General features: G+C 36.3%; 3 protein-coding genes across 3 annotated transcripts; 1 reads left to right on the top strand and 2 right to left on the bottom strand.

Moving 5' to 3' along the window:
- Positions 1–2,619: 2,619 nt before the first annotated feature.
- On the bottom strand, positions 2,620–5,295 carry LOC147557920 (uncharacterized). The gene is made up of 2 exons (XM_086659484.1): positions 5,155–5,295; positions 2,620–3,626 (listed from the first exon to the last, which is right to left on the bottom strand). The coding sequence occupies exons 1-2, from the start codon at positions 5,162–5,164 to the stop codon at positions 2,809–2,811; spliced, it is 828 nt and encodes a 275-aa protein (XP_086515610.1). The 5' UTR covers positions 5,165–5,295; the 3' UTR covers positions 2,620–2,808.
- Positions 5,296–6,485: 1,190 nt separating this feature from the next.
- LOC147557921 (putative envelope ADP,ATP carrier protein, chloroplastic) lies at positions 6,486–10,594 on the top strand. Its single transcript, XM_086659486.1, has 10 exons — positions 6,486–7,004; positions 7,695–7,751; positions 8,317–8,379; positions 8,458–8,514; positions 8,594–8,677; positions 9,039–9,107; positions 9,191–9,303; positions 9,417–9,586; positions 10,084–10,162; positions 10,282–10,594. Exons 1-10 carry the CDS (start codon positions 6,693–6,695, stop codon positions 10,397–10,399), a joined length of 1,122 nt encoding a protein of 373 aa, XP_086515612.1. The 5' UTR covers positions 6,486–6,692; the 3' UTR covers positions 10,400–10,594.
- A 222-nt stretch (positions 10,595–10,816) lies between these two features.
- Positions 10,817–19,388, bottom strand: ABCG31 (pleiotropic drug resistance 3). Its single transcript, XM_086659485.1, has 24 exons — positions 18,845–19,388; positions 18,389–18,509; positions 18,162–18,250; positions 17,378–17,462; positions 16,950–17,112; positions 16,575–16,651; positions 16,324–16,468; positions 15,795–16,096; positions 15,430–15,711; positions 15,004–15,320; positions 14,748–14,908; positions 14,558–14,661; positions 14,304–14,460; positions 14,096–14,161; positions 13,829–13,968; positions 13,396–13,722; positions 13,008–13,298; positions 12,818–12,901; positions 12,466–12,599; positions 12,130–12,357; positions 11,853–12,024; positions 11,664–11,751; positions 11,390–11,556; positions 10,817–11,306 (listed from the first exon to the last, which is right to left on the bottom strand). Exons 1-24 carry the CDS (start codon positions 19,174–19,176, stop codon positions 11,034–11,036), a joined length of 4,305 nt encoding a protein of 1,434 aa, XP_086515611.1. The 5' UTR covers positions 19,177–19,388; the 3' UTR covers positions 10,817–11,033.
- Between the last annotated feature and the right edge of the window lie 1,033 nt (positions 19,389–20,421).

A 20,421-nucleotide genomic window follows, 5' to 3' on the forward strand; every position in this document is an offset into this window, starting at 1 on the left:
TGTGATGAAGGGATTTCACACTTTTAACCAAACTTGTAGAGATTAGGGAAGAAGCCCAAATGGGGACCATAACCCCTATTTATAGACTTTTATTTCTAATTTGGCCCCTCATCAAATTAGAAATCACTTAATGGTCTCTACACGTTTATTCCATGACACTTTGATACCTACTAGTCAAGTCAATCCATATTAGACCACTTTACGACTTGACAATTTACTAAGATAGCCATACACATGTCTATACATATGTGAGCCCACATATATTGGAATTTCTTCCAACAATCTCCCACTTGGGCCACATATGCTATCTAGAAACGTGTACATCCTTATGAGCTCAAAATGTGCTATCAAATATTAGGTATCCCAAACAATCTGGTCCATCAGTTGTGCTAGTATGGGATTAAAGGGACTTTCGTAACATTCAATCGTCACTAAATCCATCAGTAGTCACACATACCAACATAACCAAATGACATAGATCAATCATGGACGCGTAGCATGGAAATTACATGCAATGTGATCTTACCATGTCTATTTCCAACTGGTCCTACCGAAACTTTATTGAGATCGACCTTAACATAATATCACAGAGTGTAAAATAACTGAATACCTTATTTCTGCAGAAAATATCCAAAACATAGAGCAATGTCTAAATAACACCAAACCATATGTGTACAAACTCCCACTAAACCTTATTACCATATAGTGATATAACACCAATGAGAACAATGTTCTCATTAAACACCTTCGGTGTTAATCCCTCAGTTAGCGGATCCGCAATAATGGAGTTTGTCTTAATATGCTCTATAAGAAACCCACTCTATGTTCTTTTATTCACAACCGAGAACTTTAAATTTTAGTTCTCATTGTTGTTAATATGAATCAGATGCAAACTAATTGTCACAATATGACTTTAATGGTATTTTAATACCCTTAGAATGACATTTTTAGTGACAAAATACTGCAATCCTAATCCAAAATTGGATGTCTTAAAACTGCTACAAGTTCTATTACATGATCCAAAAGAAGCTATGAGTGTTTAATTAACACTCTTCCTAACATAGCTCTTTCAGTAAATAGATGAATGTAGCCTTATACTGATTTTGTAATTATTTGCATCCACTATAGTCGGAATCAAATGCTTTATGATCTCCCAGAGGATCCGACTTCTTGTATGTGAGCATATAATCTTTATTTCTCTGTTAGTATCTGAAAACCCTTTTGACTGCTTTCCAATGATCCATTCCAGGATTACTTACATATTTGCCTAACATAACGACAATGAATGCTATATCTGAACGTGTACAAACTTGAGCATACATCAGACTCCCAACTGCTGAAGCATAAGGAATCTGTTGCATTTCTTTAATTTCCAGATTGGTTTGAGGGCATTAGTTTAGACCAAATTTGTCTCCTTTAGCGACTGGGGGGTCTCCTGGTTTCGACATATAAAACCAAGTTACTCCCACTGAACTTGTGATACACACAATCCTCAACAATATTTGTCTCAAAACCAAATGAGACTACGACTTGATGAAATTTGTAGTACCACTGACGGGAAGCCAGCTTGAGCCCATATATGGATTTCTTTAATTTGCAAACCATATATATTGTTTCATCAATGTCTCCATTGAGAAACGCCGTTTTGACATCCATTTGATGTAGCTCAAGATCAAAATGTGTTGCAAGTGCCATAATTATCCTAAAAGAGTCTTTCAAAGAAACTGGAGAGAAAGTCTCTTTATAATCTACGCCTTCCTTTTGAGTGAAGCCTTTAGCCACAAGACGAGCCACATTACCTTTCGAATCCCTTTTAGTTTTAAAAATCCATTTGCAACCAATGGGTTTCTTACCTTCAGGTAATGGGACAAGATCCCAAACTTGATTGTCTTGCATTGATTTGTATTCTTCATTCATGGCGTTGATCCATTTTTCAGAGTTAGAATCCTGCATGGCTTGACGAAAGTTGATTGGATCATCTTCTGTCAATCCACCAGTGTCCTCATGTTCTAGGAGATATACTACGTAATCATCCGAAATAGCACTTCTCCTCTCTCTGTTGGATCTCCTTAATGGCACTTCCTCTTGAGGTTGTTGAGTTTGTCCTTCAGGAACAACTTCCTGAACTGGAGTGGGGAGTTGTTCAACATTGTCTTCTAAGGGTTCCAAATCTCCTTCTTCGACAATCGTACGCATGAAGATTGATACATTGTCAGAAGTAGTACTAGGGATCACAATCGATTCCTCCTCAAAGACAATGTCTCTGACCTTATTTCTCCCCCCAAACTCAACATCCTCAAAAAACACTGCAGTTCCCGTCTCAAAAATAGACTTTCTTGTGGGTTCACAAAATTTGTAGCCCCTAGATCGCTCCGAGTATCCAATAAAGTGGTTGCTTATTGTTTTGGAGTCCAAATTCTTTTCGTTCGGCCTATAAAGCCTTGTCTCAGATGGACATCCCCAAATATGTAGATACTTTAGACTTGGCTTTAGCAACTGCTTTAGATGGTACTCTATTAAGGATTTAAGCTGCTGTCTTTAAGGATGTATAGCTTATCATAAGCACTTAGGGAACTAGTACCACACTTATTTGAATTTAAAGAAAGACTAAACTGATTGTTTCCAAATGAACAATGATAACCAAATTTGTCCAAAACAGAAACTTAAACCAAATTTCGTCTGAATGACGGTACAATAAAAGTGTCTTTCAAATCCAAATAAAAACCGGTTCCTAATAATATCCTGAAATGACCCGTTGCCTTGACCTCTACCGCCTGCCTGTCTCCCACATAGATGTATCTTTCACCATCAATTGGCTTTCGGTAGCTCAGACAACCCCTTCTTGGCACGCCAAGTGGCATACTCGGTACATTCTTTCTTCATATCCCCAGGTTTTCCGCAAAAGAAACAACCGTTTTGTTCCTTAGGCTTCTTTTGCTCTGGACCCTTAGCAGCTTTATTATCCTTATTCCTTTTCTTGCCCTTCCCTTTTGAGGTACTGGCCAAATGAGCACTTTCAGAGTTCTCATGCTTCACTCTTTCCTCTTCTTGCACACAATTTGAAATGAGCTCATTAAGAGTCCACTTCTCCTTCTGACAGTTGTAACTGACCTTAAATTGACCAAATTGTGCAGGAAGAGAATTCATTACCAAATGCACGAGTAAGTCCTCAGACAGCTCGAGCTTCAGTGCCTTAAGTTTGGAAGCTATATGAGACATCTTCATGATGTACTCCCTTATGTTTCCCTTGCCTTTATACCTCATAGAAGTCAGGTTCGCCAAAAGCGTTCCTGTTTCTGCCTTATCGTTCTTTTCATACCTTTTTTCGATTTCGGCAAGGAAATCAATGGCCTTAGTTACCTCAGCAGAGATTGCGCCTCGAAAAGCTTCTGGAATGCCGCGCTTAATGATCATGAGACTCATGCGATTGGAGCGATCCCACCTCTCATAGTGTCTCCTTTCATCAGGAGAACTATCATCCGTAAGAGGGGCAGGTTGCTCCACCCTAAGTGCAAGATCCAGATCCATGCAGCCCAGAACGATCAGAACGCTCTCTTTCCAGTCCTTAAAGTTGTTCCCATTGAGAATGGGAATGTTGTTAGCATTCATTGGTATATTTGCAGCAACTACACAGAGAATAAACATAATAAATTTACATGTTCACATCATAACTAAAGTGAGATTTAAAATTTAAACAATAACTAGATACAAAGCAGAATACCGAGCACAACATTAGCATCAAGTCTTTGGACAGTAATACTAATTTGTAAGTGGTATCTCTGTTGCAGTAATCAAACATAGACGATAAATCCTGTCAAACAATAAGTCTATCTTTGGACCGACTCATTATTCACATGGACACCTTGCAATCATCTCACATTTATCACCGCAGGTGTATATGTAGTTCGGCCAAATATTAAACTACCTTTGGGTCGACTTAATATCCGCATGAATTTACATACACACAACCTACTCCAACATTGTCATGGAACTAATCTACATAAAAGAGGTCACTTTGGCGACATTTTACTTCAATTAGTTCTATCCAATGTCGGATATTATTTGAGGGATGTATCAGTTATTAGTTGTTTAAATTTTACAAAATAAATGTTCAAAAAAGAACCTTTAATTTGGTCTGTAATTGACCCAGTCAGATCTGTCTGACTCAATAAGTCAGACCGGTCTAACACACTAAATGATCTGTCTGACTGAGACCAATCAAACATGTCTGACTCAACCGAGTCAGACCATTCAGAACTGTCTGACTCGGCCCGAGTCAGATCTGAGTCAGGTCTGTCTGACTCGGCCCGAGTCAGATCTGAGTCAGGTCTGTCTGACTCGGCCCGAGTCAGATCTGAGTCAGGTCTGTCTGACTCGGTCCGAGTCAGATCTGAGTCAGATCTGTCTGCCTCGGTCCGAGTCAGATCTGTCTGACTCAGTCCGTTGGACTGCCCACGTTCCAATATGGAACGTGGGCACTAATTGTCCCCACTTTAATGTGGGGATGTTACTGAATTAGTAACCCCACATTAAAGTGGGGTTGGGTAACGCACCCCACTTAATGTGGGGTGCGGTTTCATTCCCCACTTTAAGTGGGGAATTAATTCCATCCCCTTTTTTTTTTTTTTTTTTTTTTTTCTTGAAAAACAAAAAAAAAAAAAACAGTAATTTAACCAAAATAAAAAAAATAAAAATTTAGTCTCAACTCTTACTAACATATCCATCAAATCTATAATGTTAATTTAATCCAAATATGTAATATCAATATGACTCAATTTTGTATCCAAACTTTCATTCTTAAACATTGAAATGAAACCAAATCACATGATATAAATATTTATATGTCAAGATAACCTATCTACAAATTATCCGAACTTAATTTTCATGGAAGATCATGATAACCTTAATTTTTATACATGACAGAACCTTGATATATATTCAAAAGATAAATCTTATTCCATAGACTCTTAAATCTCTCAATGAACCTTAAAATTGGAGTGGCTCTAGATACCAATTGTTAGTAAATATATTTAACCTTACATGCTTAAACTAATCATGTTATAAGATGATTATGATGAAATCAAATAACATGAACAAGCATACTTACATAAACTCCAAAAGATTCATAGAGATGAAATAATCACGGAAGCGTACCTTGATCCATAACTAAAAGATGGTTGGGTAGGGTTGATCTTCCACTTGGTTCTTCTTCTCCTTAGAATCTCTCTTGTGATGAAGGGATTTCACACTTTTAACCAAACTTGTAGAGATTAGGGAAGAAGCCCAAATGGGGACCATAACCCCTATTTATAGACTTTTATTTCTAATTTGGCCCCTCATCAAATTAGAAATCACTTAATGGTCTCTACACGTTTATTCCATGACACTTTGATACCTACTAGTCAAGTCAATCCATATTAGACCACTTTACGACTTGACAATTTACTAAGATAGCCATACACATGTCTATACATATGTGAGCCCACATATATTGGAATTTCTTCCAACAATCTCCCACTTGGGCCACATATGCTATCTAGAAACGTGTACATCCTTATGAGCTCAAAATGTGCTATCAAATATTAGGTATCCCAAACAATCTGGTCCATCAGTTGTGCTAGTATGGGATTAAAGGGACTTTCGTAACATTCAATCGTCACTAAATCCATCAGTAGTCACACATACCAACATAACCAAATGACATAGATCAATCATGGACGCGTAGCATGGAAATTACATGCAATGTGATCTTACCATGTCTATTTCCAACTGGTCCTACCGAAACTTTATTGAGATCGACCTTAACATAATATCACAGAGTGTAAAATAACTGAATACCTTATTTCTGCAGAAAATATCCAAAACATAGAGCAATGTCTAAATAACACCAAACCATATGTGTACAAACTCCCACTAAACCTTATTACCATATAGTGATATAACACCAATGAGAACAATGTTCTCATTAAACACCTTCGGTGTTAATCCCTCAGTTAGCGGATCCGCAATAATGGAGTTTGTCTTAATATGCTCTATAAGAAACCCACTCTATGTTCTTTTATTCACAACCGAGAACTTTAAATTTTAGTTCTCATTGTTGTTAATATGAATCAGATGCAAACTAATTGTCACAATATGACTTTAATGGTATTTTAATACCCTTAGAATGACATTTTTAGTGACAAAATACTGCAATCCTAATCCAAAATTGGATGTCTTAAAACTGCTACAAGTTCTATTACATGATCCAAAAGAAGCTATGAGTGTTTAATTAACACTCTTCCTAACATAGCTCTTCCTAACATAGCTCTTTCAGTAAATAGATGAATGTAGCCTTATAAAAACGAGAGTAAATGGGTATACCCGCTGAGTAGAGATAGTAACTAGGCTTAACGGATATAAAATCTCCCTAGGCCCAAGAGGAAGGAGGTATTTAGGCCCATGAATTATGTACTTACCATATCCACACACACTGGGTGTATCTTAATACCATAGGCCAAAATTAGGAGGGAATGAAGAAACGACCCTCTTTCTCTCTCTCTCTCTCTCTCTCTCTAAAAATGTGTCTCTCCAATAAAAACAAAACAAATTCATATTTCCTCTCCCTCTCCCCCTCTGCAACTACTTTCATTACCTTATCTCCTTTTCTTTCTTAAACCTCTAAGAAACCCAAAACAAAAAACAAACAGAGAATGAGAGAAGAGAAGGGTATGTTTGTATGGCGAAAAATTCCTGTTCTAGAGAGAAGTTTCAGTGAAACAACATTACATGAGGAGGACAATAAATGGAAAGGAAGAGGTGGTAGTGGGTTTGCTTGTATTTCAATGGTGGAGAAGAGAGAGAAATTGGATTTCTCTCCAACTTCCGACCAACTTTTAAAGCACCCTTTAGCTTTACTAGCTCTTGTTCCTAAAGATGCAGCCCTTTTTGCTGCCGGAGCTGTAGCGGGAGCTGCGGCTAAGACCTTCACGGCTCCTCTTGACCGAGTCAAGTTAATAATGCAGGTTAAACCCTTAATTCTTTTACTCATTTGTGGAATTGGGTTTTTTTACTTGCAAGTTGAAATGATATTTATGGAAGTTTTTGTTATTTTTCCTTGGTGATTAAAATGGGTTTGCTTCAGAATTTTATTTTTTTCTGTTTTTGAAAGATTCAATTGACATCCTAATCTTCTCTTTTGTTTTTGTTAATTGTAGTCTTTTGTCTAATTTTTCATGTTCAAAGACAGTGTTGGCTTTAGATTTTGACATTAATAGATAAGGTTCAATTCAATAATCCAATTCATTTTACCCTCACATTCCATCTATATTCTCATTAAATACTGAAATTTGTCAGTCTCTAATCTTCAACCATCTTTTCCATTATTACAGAAAATGGGTTTACTCTTATTTTTGAAATAATCCTGTTTTTAAGTATGCTTTGCTTGTAGTGGTAAAAATTCTTTTTATGTACTAATTGCTTCTAATTGAGTTCACATTGACTGTTAGCATCTTGGTTGTTAGGTCGATTACTTTGAGAAGGTAATGTAACTAATGTATATATATTGTGTGTGTATTGGATTTATTGTCGGTTGTCTTTAGATTGTATTGGCTACTAAACAGTTGTTGACATTTCATGTTTAGTAATTTCTTTCTCTTTCTTGTCCAAAGTGGCGACAAGTTTTTTTCGTTAGCTCATTTAATTTTGTATTCCAGACTCACGGGTTGAGGGTTGGAGAAGGAAGTGCAAAGAAGGCGATTGGATTCCTTGAGGTTTGTATTGTTCTGTCCTTTGTTATTGTAAAACATCAATGGGAACCGTTATATGAGTTGCGTCATATTATTGTGTTGGTTCTCCCAAGTTGAACTACAATTATATGTGCCTTTCAGCTTTCGTAAATTTGTATCTTGTATCGCGTGAAGATAACTTAAGCCTTATAGTTAGATAAAAAATCAATTGCAGTGGATTAGCTTGATTCCCTATAAGTCGAGGATATTCATCTAGTAAGAAAAGTGAGTTCATGAAATTGAACTAGTTATCTGATTGGGGAGACATGTATGTATGTAGTTTAATTGATCTCCATGATGCACTCTCTCAGTATAATCTTGACCACTTTATTTTCTTTCAAAACCCTCATGGCACCTTGAATTGGGTTTTGCTTGTCAAGGTACCAAATAGTGCATATTTAGTATATATTTTAGTATTTTGCACAATCTATAATGTCAACAGCAATGTTTTGAATTTCTACTACACGTGGGGTCACCTTCGATTTTTTCGCTATAGCATCTTTGAAATGAAGTAGAAGCATGAAAATTTCTCAAGAAAGTTAATGTGCAGGCTATCTCGTTGATTGGGAAAGAAGGGGGACTTAAAGGATATTGGAAAGGAAACCTTCCTCAGGTACTTTACATCCTAACTTTCTAATCTTGTAGGTAATTGAGTTCAATATGTCAGCTTTTCTTTTTCTTATCGATTCAGGTTATACGAGTCATACCGTATAGTGCGGCCCAGCTTTTCGCTTATGAAGCTTACAAGGTAAAGTCATTCTTAGTTAAGTTTGGTTTGATTCACTACCAGTTTTATTCAAAACATTATATACCTTTTGGGGATATAGAAACTTTTCCGGGGAGAGGATAAAGAGCTATCTATCATTGGAAGACTTGCAGCTGGTGCATGCGCTGGCATGACCTCTACTCTTGTAAGTACGACGTTTATTACTAGTGTAATTTCTCTCTTTTCTTATTCTTTTTTACATTTTAAGTCATATTATTCAGATGGGTAACTTTATAATCAAATTATCTCGCAACTTAGTGATGCATTAACGAAATAATTCAGGTGAGACTCATTCAAGTGGTTGAGTTCAGGACAAATCTTTGAATGAACCTCCACCCAGAACCCGTTTGACGGATATGTTAGATATCTCACAGAAGTTACATGATCCACAATTTCTTTTTCGAATCATTATTCTGGTTACATATTTGGGTTCTGTCATTACCTCTGCTCGTCCAGTTCATTATCTTCTTCTTAGTATTTGAAAGTCTTATTTCTATTCTTTTCAGGTAACATATCCTTTAGATGTCCTCAGGTTAAGGTTAGCCGTTGAACCTGGGTGCAGAACTATGTCTCAGGTAAGAATTGCAATATCATCCATGTTTTCTTTTCGTGGGTATAAGAATGATGAGATAATGATTGATACAAAAATTGTTCTCAGGTTGCACTAGGCATGTTACGAGACGAAGGACTTGCCTCCTTTTATAATGGGCTCGGACCTTCTCTTATTGGAATAGCACCTTATATTGCAGTGAACTTCTGCATTTTCGACTTGTGAGTTAACTCTTTTGGTGATTTCGCCTTTATACAATCTGATTAAACCGGAACAATGAATAATTGGAGATTGTAGAACTAAAAATGGGATTGTGGGTATGTGTGGATATCAGGGTGAAGAAATCTTTGCCGGAGAAGTACCAAAAGAGGACAGAATCATCTCTAGCAACAGCTTTGATGTCCGCAACTCTTGCGACACTTATGTGTTATCCTTTGGACACAGTGAGAAGGCAAATGCAGATGAGAGGTTCACCATATAACACAATTTTCGACGCATTTTCAGGTAAACTTAATCACGTCGGGTGTTTCTTTGATTATCCATCTCCTGCATCTATTTCAATTTTCGAATAAAGCTAGATTGATTCTTTACTTGACCTTCTGGTCATTGTAGAATTGATTTGACTGTTTTCGAGATTTGGATACTAATCAGGTTGTGGGTTATGAGATGATCTAAAAAGGTCAAGCAGTGTGGAGTCAATGTGACATTGGTTTTACGGAACTTGTATACCCCGGTTTTGCTATAGTCAGGCTTGAGCGTCATAGACTTCGAAGCTGGGCCCCATAATTTGTTTATTTAGATGGGATCTGAGCTCCGTCCGGTGAAGCGGACCTCCATATGGCCCCAAGTCAAAGACTCAAAGACGCTCGGGGTGCCTTTGACCTGAAAGGTGCTCATGGGTGCCGATAGCCAAATTGAGGGTGTCTATTGAACTTCCTTGTTTACTTATACTGAATACTACAAGCAACTACAACCTTATGATTTTCTGATATTATCGACAGGTATCGTGGCACGGGATGGTGTCATTGGTTTATATAGAGGATTTTTGCCGAATGCATTAAAAAACCTACCCAATAGCAGGTTCAGCTCTGATCTTTCTGTAATACTTACTATCGTCTATTCACTATGTTGGTTCTGCAATTAGCATTTCCCGTATGTTATCTGCTTCTATACTAAAAAGGTGCTTCAATTTCTTGCAGTATTAGGCTTACTACTTTCGACACAGTTAAAGGCCTGATCGCCACTAGCCAGAAAGAGCTCGAGAGAATTGTTGAAGAAAACCAAGAGAAACAGACCAAGACAAACGATCAAGATTAGTTTCGCTTTCTTTTCAATTATTTTATCATTTTTGTTTACTCTTCTCATTGTTTTCGCTTTAGGTCGTGAATTCAGGTTTTGGTTGGAGCTTGTATGTATTGAGTAAACAAGATTTTGAATATAGATTTTGTAGGATCTAATAGTTATAACCTTCACTTTATTATTTTTATTGAGCAATCTAATATTGTTATTTAACTGTTGAATTTCGCAGAGCAATTCTTATGTTTATGTTGCAATGCTTTTTATTAGGGTTGAGCCAAAAATGACCAAACCAGTCGAACAAAACCAGACACCAAAACAGAACAACTTTTCGGCTGAACGAAACCAGACCTCATTCATTGACTACTGATTGAGCATTTTGAATCGCTCAAACTAAAACAATCAGACCTTTCATCATAAATTAGTATATAATAATAATTTTACTAGTTTATAATACTTGTATTGAATACTAGGGCTATTATAAATCCACATTACACAACTTCTATTTTCTCTTCACATCTTCCATACAAACTGTCACAACAAGAACCAGAACTAAAGATTTCACAAATATACTGTATGTGCCATGAAACAAAAGTTCATCGTGACGTGCATTTTTCCCGTGTATTATCTTGCGATATCTGAAATCATGTCCAATTTATCTTCTCTGATAGTTGAGAACCTTAATAGAAATAGCATAGACACTAAAGAAAAGAGAACAAAAACAAAGGAGAACTAATGCACTAATACCGATCATACCAGACCCGGTAGTATAACCAAGGTATTGTTGGAGAAATTCTTGAACAGTGCCATTGAATCCAGGCCCGACAATATGAGCTTTAGAATCACCTAACTGAGACGTTATAATACCGCGAAGTGTCCATGCAACTGGGCATATATAGTAATACCAAAGCCACCACGTTGGAATGCTCTAAAAAGAAAAACAAACGTTAGTACACAAAATTCATCTTGGGTGTACATGATTTTAATAAGAATATGAAGGAAATTACTTACTGGTTTTGGTACAAGAAAACCGGAGAGAAGATTCCACAATGAGTAAAATGCGGAAGAAACAACAGCAGCTAGCTGTGTCGATGGTGTTAAACCAACAGCCATCATTCCGTAAAATGTAAAATACATGAACGTAAGGAACATGAATAGAGTGTATAGTAAAAATTTTCCTGCAAAATTTTAAGTGCAATTGAGAAGTTCAGTAAAAACAGTTCTGATTCATAGTGGGATCGTTTTAGATACTTCATTAGTAGGATGAAGGTATGAAAAGGTTTACCTAATGTTCTCTCAAAGTTCATCATAAAGAATGTGATGACAGCATATAGTAAAGTCTGAACGGCAACATATGGAATCTCTATAAGACCCTGTTTCATTAGAAAACATAGTCAAAGACTCTCAGATATTAACAAAAGGAAACACCAAGAACAAGCTGCATAAGCAAAGATAGATTAGATAAATCGCTTACTTGGGCAGCTGCATAAGGAAATGGGGAGTACATTCCAGCTGCTTTCTCTCTATAGTAAACGGTTCGTTCAATAGCAATAACTGGTTGTACAGAGGAAGAATTATTGACACCAAGAAACAAGCACGCTGAGTATAGAGCTCCCATTACGATCATTAAATCTTGAGCTGTTCCCCTGAAACGGAATTTGCTAGTTATAATCGATAACAAAAATGTACGTTCAATCGTATTTTATGCATCGAGGATATTTGGGACTTAAAAGAAAGATGTGAACAAATACCTTTTCGAACCAACATCCCAGAATATCGAACCAAGTATCAATGCACTAATTGTAGTAAAAAGTAACCTCATGACGTTGTATGAAGGGCTTCTCCAGTATATAAGATTTTGTTTCCATAAACAGGTTTTGAATTGAGCTAAACTATTTAGTGAAAACTCGGAAGCAAATTTCAGAGGTTGTGAACCAACTGGAGGAGTACGCAAATTCTCGATCAAAGCCTCCACACCCCTAAAAAGTTCATAAGATTAGGTCTTAATCGTTTATGAACATAGATATGATATAACTACCCCAACTCTTGGACGATGCACAAAATAAACAGTGTTTCATTAAGATCACCTGAATTGGTTAGAGTCATTGTATATATGTGCAAAATCTTGACCAATTCTTTGTTCAGCAGCTGGTGTAGTGATCTCGAGCACCCAAGTAGCTGGATTGTAACCACTAGGTATAGGAGGAATTCCTTCAATACTCTGAAGAAAGAGATATTAGTGTTGAAAATTCAGTCATACACATTCCACAGTAGTAATTCTAACAACTTCATACATTTGGATTTTGGTCAAAAATCCTAGACGGAAAAGATCGGTTTCCTAGGGAGCATTTGTGAATTGGAAAGGAAAAAGTTTTGGAAGTAACTAAGCCTTGTTGTTTCATCAGTAAAGCAATATTGTTTCTTAGAAATGACTTGTACCTGAAAGTAGTCGATCAAAACTTTTGAGTGCTCACCAATCTTCCCACCATATATAACTCGACCTCCTCGTTTCATCAGAAGTAACTGACGCGAGAACCACAAACATAATTCAGTATACATCAATCTAAGTGAATAGTTTACAATTTTCAGAACCCATGCGGGGGATAAAGAAAATAAAAAATTTACCAACCTCGTCAAATGCTTCAAATATGTCAATGCTAGGTTGATGAATAGTACAAACAACCGTTCTTCCTGTGTCAACAGTATTCCGGACAGTACGCATCACAATAGCTGCTGCTCGTGCATCTAATCCAGAAGTTGGTTCGTCCATAAATATGATGGAAGGATTTGCCACAAGCTCCACAGCAATTGTTAGACGCTTTCTTTGTTCTGTTGATAAACCACTAGTCCCAGGCAAACCAACCAAAGCATTTCTCAGTGTATTAAGCTCTACAAGTGACATCACTTGTTCAACAAACTCCTGCATTATAAATTACATGATAATGTATTGACTTCCTAAAAAAAAGAAAACACAGAAAAGACACTTATATGCGTAAAAACATTACCAAGCAACTTACATGTTTGGTTTCTTTGCTGATTTCTTTTGGAAGACGAAGGTTTGCAGAGAACCACAGTGACTCCTCAATTGTTACTTGAGGAGAATGAATATCTGTTTGCTCTACGTATCCTGAAATTCGGGCAAAAGTATTTTGCTCTTTTGGGTATCCTGATATCCTAATATCGCCTTCTATATATCCACCAGTCTTTCTACCAGCAAGTACATCCATTAGTGTTGTTTTGCCTGCTCCACTTGAACCAACTAATGCTGTAAGGACGCCTGGTGAGAATACTCCGCTCACATTTGATAAAAGTTGCAACTTCTTTTCTCCACTTACTTTCATTTCCTGAAATACTCAAAATATGTGCATGATAATTTTCATTTAAAGCTAGATTGGAAACCAATAACATGTCAACAAACAACAAATATTATCAATAAGTTAACAAATTTACCTTGGGCATATCGACAAAGTAATTGACATTATGGAATGTCATTGACAATGGTTGAAATGGAAGAATCATTCCCTTTTCAGAAGCCACATTTTCAGAAGGAAGGTGTCTTACTTCAGATCTATTCTCTCTTACAGGAGTTGCTGCATTTCGTAATAGAAAAGTTTTCTGTTAGAATAATTAAGGTAATAGTCGTAAACAAATAACTCTGTAAGCTATTACTAACTGCAAGAAAATAACTTATCAACTGCAAAGGTTGTGTGCACTGACCGCCGCTTTCATCAGAAATATTTTCTTCTTCATCGTCGGAGACCACAGTTCGGGATTTTGTAATAGCTGATATAAACATCAACACGTTATGGTTTTCATGCAAGCAAACAGTTAAGATGGGTACACAAAATAGGTTCAGTTATAGAAACGTAAAGAACTGTTCGGTTTTTAGATTATTAATATGAAGGCCAAAAAGTACCATACTTACGGTTAAGGTAAGACAAAGCAAGAGTCACCAGGATGTTGAAAAGAATTGCAAAGAGTAATAAGACACCAACACCAAGCCAATACCAGTAATCATCTGTAGGAAGTCCGTGAGAATGAAGAACATTGAATCCAACTGTATCATTTCCATATCTTGAATCCTGTATAATGACAATAACAAGAATTTAGATCTAGTCTATGATCGAACCAAAAATCAAAGCAATAAATATTTGAGCAAACAAGTCTCCGTGGCAATACCTCCTTCCATCTTGTCGCAGTAAACTCATTAACCGAAATGGCCCTTTGTCCATAAGATAATGGGGACAACCAAAAAGCCCATACCCACCATGGCTTGATTTGGGCTAGAAAAATAAATAGCTATAATGAGGAGAAGCAAAAGCTGACATAGTATCCTTTTAAGCATCAAAAGAAAAGAGATAAAGCAAACCTTTTGGAATGAGAAATCCACCCAGTAAGAAAATAGCAAGAAGAGAAGCAGATCCATATGTATTGGCAATTATCATATCTCGTGCAGTAGCAGCCATCACTCGGAATAGGCCCAAAGCCATTTGATGTACCGAAAATAGTATGAGCATGTAGCGGAAGAACCTAATAAGTTATAAAGAGTTAATGATTGTAAAGAGAAGAAAGAAAATGCAAGGTGCAGTTTAATTGCAAAATAGGAGTTACTATAGAAAACATACCTTCCAACCCCAGGGGCAAGGCCAACTGTGTAGTATACAACGATTGACCAAACAACGGCTTCAACAATGGAGTAAGGTATGCGCAAAAGCCAACTAGGAATTGTCCATGCCCAGGCAGGATGAAACAGATTGTCTCTATGCTTATAAAATACTGGGAGTCGAGATATCATAATGGGTAATTCAGAGAATCCATTAAACATCATATGCACTAGCCCGAAAAACAAGCAAGAAAGATAGAGGTTTCCATTTATTTCATCTGTAGGATGTAATCTTGTCCGTAGAAAAACTGTACATGTGACAATTCCTATAATAGCAACCTGTAAAATGTGCAGTTAAGATGTTAGCAGTATGAGATAACATAGAAAAATAATCTAATGTTTGTTTTGGCTCTTAAAAAGGGGATATAGAGTTCGAGATAAAACATACTTGAAAAGTTCTGAATATATAAAGGAAGCGATGTCTTTTGATTAGTACTATTTCTCGATTAAAGCATGTCTTGAAGAGTTCCAATTTTGATATAGCATATTTCTTCCTTGAAAGAGCGGAAGGATGAGACTCCTTTTTATTATATGGAACTGAAAGGGTTGTTGCTACAGCATTTCCATACGGAGAGTTCTCGAATGCATCTCTAATTTTTGAAACAGGGAGAAACACATAGGGTTTCGAGTGATCGCCCCAGTATTGTGCTTGATCTTTTCTAGATGTTACCTAAAAAATGCAAGTTATTTCAGGTTCCAGAAAGTAAGAGTACGATCAATTGATAATGCCAAAACTATTCTAAAGATACATACCTCTTGAAGGAAATCAGCAACACCCTTACGAGGTGGCAACTTGAAGCCTAATGATTCAAAGAAATTTACAACTTGTTCTCGAGGACCTTGATAAACAATGTGACCTTCTGATAATAGAATTATATCATCGAACAAATCAAATGTCTCGGGCGCGGGTTGAAGAAGAGCCATTAATACAGTACCCTCCATTTGATGAACGAAATTCCGCACACATTTGACAATTTGATATGTTGTAGAACTATCGAGTCCAGTAGAAATTTCATCCATGAAGACGGTTTTAATTGGTCCAACTACCATTTCTCCTGAAATTGGCAGCAAAAAAGAAAAACAGTTGAGGAAGTCACTATAAGGTTTCATTTGTAAGCAATCGCAAGTAATTGGTAGCATAAAGACGGAAAGATGCACTCATAAATTTTCTTCTAGTGATGGATTTGTCCAGATATGGAGATTTCAAGGTTGTTAAGATCAACTAACCATGAAAATAATCATGAACATTTGATATAGTAACATCACATGCAAATTTCATTACCTGTAGTGACCCTCTTCCTTTGCCCACCAGAAACCCCTCTGAGCATATCATTACCAACTAAGGTATCGGCACATACATCAAGACCGAGAACTTTCAACAAATAATCTGTTGCAAGACTGTGTTTTTTGCCAGAAACAGCAGATGCCTGAAAAGGTTTAAAGGAAAACAAAGTAAATGAACAAAACAAGCAAGCAACTATGGTAAGTGGTATTCACATTAAAGGTCTCTAAGGTAAGAGATTGGTAGACAACCTTCATAAACGCATCAATTTCTGGGCTGGGACGTATGCCCTTTTCCTTCTCTAATCTGATCAGGTCATGTGAATATTCTACAAATGTAAATCATAAAAAATGCTTCAGTGAAGAGTTAACCACATTTACATTCATAGCTTGACTTCATATATATGTATATGTATATCAGTGAAGAGTTCAAATTAGCGGGCTTGCTTCCTGTGACATATATTTACTTGAATGTCATTACGTGCATGTTTGGCTGAAAGAATATGAATCTTAAGAGACATTAATCTCAGGAAACATCAATGTCTGGGCTACAACTTACATTTCAATACAACAGTAGGTTCGAGCGAACTAGTGGTTTAAATTGGAAAATTGGTTAAGAAGACAAACCTCCATAGCAAGCGCTTGCACCTTGAAATCTAGCAGCAAAATCAAGAGTTTCTCTGACAGTTAACTCTGCAATATGATTGTCTGTTTGGCTTATGTATGCAGCGGTCCGTTGGATACAAAATTCATCGAGCGTATGGCCATTGAATGTAATCTTTCCAGTTTTCTGAGAAGGGAAAGAATGAGCTATGTGAAGACACTTAAGCTACATGAGAAACTAAGTCATTTTAAATTTTATATAAGTGGGTCGTTTTCACTTGTCCAAAGGTAATGCATGCGTTTAAAGGAGTTCATTTAAATACGTTTAGTGCATTGTCCAATCTAAAGAGAAGTAAGAAGAAACTATAATGAGTCATACACACCTAAAAGTGTAAATGTAAATTTAATGCATGTGAAAACAAGCAATTTCAGTACAATAAAAGAATAATGACCTCCAAATTGGTATCAACTTTTCCAGCGAGGGCTTTTAGCAAGGATGATTTACCCGAACCTGGAGGTCCTAACAATAACGTAATCCTATATAGAAAAACATATCGATTAGCCCCAATAAGAAGATATAATAAAACAAAAGTTCAATTTATACTACATTATATGCAAGATTTAAGATCAAAATAAGTAATTATACTGTGCACAAGGAAAAAAGAAAACAGAACACATAGTTTCACACCAGTCTAGCTACACTTAAGCTTTTAATTTCATTTCTCACACAATAAGTATCATATCACAAGTACCCTAAAACTTTACAATAAATCTGGTCCACAGTAGGATGGATGATGGGAAGAGTAAATGCTGGTAACATTATATTCTTGGTTGCTAGATACTCCTTCTCCCATGTGGGACTATGACGCCCCCTCACGTGTAGCATTGTTTGAGCCTAAGACATGTGTTTTGTTTTCTTTTCGGGTGACGTGGAGCATGTGCGGCTTTTAAGCCTATCACTCGTGGGCCTAGCTCTGATACCATGTTAAGTTTTGTGGTCATCCAACTCAAAACCAATTGGCAATGAGTTGAGAGGACCTAGACATTATATTCTTGATTGCTAGATACTCCTTCTCCCGTGTGGGACTACTCTTACATTTTTAACTAATGCAGGATGGTTACCTCTTTTCGAGAACTATAAATCACCTATAAATCACCGTTCGCATATACAGGTCAAATTGATTAAGTAGAAGAATAAAATGATAGAAAAATAAGATAGAGTTCATGACCTTCTACCTTCCAGGCTTAACGAAACCGCTGACGTTGTTCAGAACAGTTAGTGATCTCCTTGTAGGACGAAATATCCTTAACTTAACAAGAATTTCCTGCAAAATAAAAAACAAAACTAATCAGAATTTATCCCTCAATATCTTTGAGAAAGCAATATTATATAGAAAGGCCCAAAGAAACTAAAGAAAGAAATTCATCCCCATGCAAATATCGAAAATCGAGTTCCTCTTTACCTCCACACTATCACGAGCATAATTAACCAGCGTAGGTAATGCTCTTGAGCTTGTCTGGACATCGGCCTTGAGGTTCAATCCCTCGAATCTTACTTCGATTTTAGCGACCTCTATTCCTACTCTGTCAAAATTTGAAACAGGATTATATCAGAATAATGCTTAATAAAATCAATTTCATGAAGACAGATGAGAATTTAGAAAACCTTCCTCGTCGGAAAAATCACAGAATGAAAACGAAAGAGTGGAATGAAACCAAAACAGATCAAGAATCGCGTAGTCTTTTTTCCAAATTTTAATGGTGAAAACGAGAATTCAGATTTAAGAAACTAATTCATTCATTTGATTGATAAATTGAAAAGATTGAAGATAGTGAAAATGAACAAAATCAAAAGTCACGAGAAGAACGTCAACAAAAGAAAAGAAAAATAAGATCAATATCACGGATTTTTGATTTACCTATCAAGTCGTTCTTTAACAGCTGATAACAACTTGAAATTATCTTGTTCATTAGTAGCAAAAGCTTTGTTAACAACAAGTTGTCTACTAAATCGATCAAGTTTTCTAACATCAATCGTTTCTGTTTTTTCATCTTTTCCATCTGATTCAGATGGACTTCTTTTCAATAATGCAAAACTAGATCTTCTTCTAGTAGGTAATCTCTCAATAGCAGCCCAAAGAAGTTCTTGTTCATCTTGAGCAACAAATTCAGCATTTGAAGGTCTAGCAAAGTTTTCATTTACAGGTTCAACATCGAGTTCATAATACTCGCTTCCATTTGAAGCGGCCATTAACAGAAACGACCGACCTTCTCTCTGAATCTGAATAAAAATCGTCTTCAAGAGGTTTCTCCGATAAAGAAGAAGAAGAAGATGAAGAAAGGAAAGAGGAATTTGGTTTTAACAGAAATTAGGGAAAACGAAAAACCAGGGGTTGTACCAAGGGTCTTAGCTGTCGACTTGACCCGCGAATATTTGAAAAATTTTAACAAACTAATTGTTACTTTCTGGATTTCTTATTTATAGCCGCGAGAAATTCAAACCGTTTTTCTTGGAAGAAACAGAAAAGATATGGTGAAAATTGAAATAACGTTTCTACACGTGCTATTTATTTACTTGCGTCATTAATGACGTTTTTAGTAAAAAAAAAAAATGTCTTTTGTTGATTTTTTTGTTTTGTTGAAATTGATGTCTTTTGTTGATTGTGGTAAGGGTTCATGTGTTAAACCAATGATTGTATATATCAATCAGGGTACATTTTGTACAACTAAATAGTAAAGAAAAAACGGGAGTGCTACAATGAAAAATTCTTGACTTAATGACTCATTTTCACTAAATGACAAAATATTTTTAAAGTTTGACTTTGATCTGAACCGTTCTCTTAACCGTGTGACTCATCGAGTCAAAGATTTTGTCGAAGATTCTTTGGACTTCCAACCCATGGCTCCAATAAAACTAGATAACGTCAAAATACAGTATGTCAAATATCTTGGCCTAATTCCAGTGGGGTATATGTCTGATCAGAATTTAGAGAGGTCTCTCCTGTCCGGACACATATTCTGGTTGGTATTCAACATTTCTCTCTGTCTAACAATGTCTCTTGTTTTGCCTGGAATCCTGGATTGTGTTGTTAGTGCTATTTTTTATTCTTTTATTACTATTGAAAAATGTTACAATAAACATCCTATATTTGTTACGATAATAATTATTTTGCCATTATATATTTTTATGACTATTAAGAGTATAAATACAAATAAAATGATTATGTTTTATTTTTTTTTTTTTTTTTTTTTTTTGTTGAAAAAAACAAAACCAACAAACTAAAAGGACTGAAACAAATCCTGCGGAAGGTCTAATAAAGATAGCCACACCCAAGTTCCTCTATTTCTTCTACCCCATTTCGCTAACTGATCTGCTTTTTGATTACCTTCTCTGGAGATATGAGTATATATGACCTGAGTGAAACTGGCTTCGAGCTGTTGGACTTTCTCTATAATGTTACGCGATTGCCAAGAAATGTCTTCTTTTTCGTTGCTG

This window comes from Eschscholzia californica, unplaced genomic scaffold (assembly GCF_041429995.1).
Source record: "Eschscholzia californica isolate CP2 unplaced genomic scaffold, dmEscCali1.0.p SCAF_2, whole genome shotgun sequence".
NCBI lineage: Eukaryota > Viridiplantae > Streptophyta > Magnoliopsida > Ranunculales > Papaveraceae > Eschscholzia > Eschscholzia californica.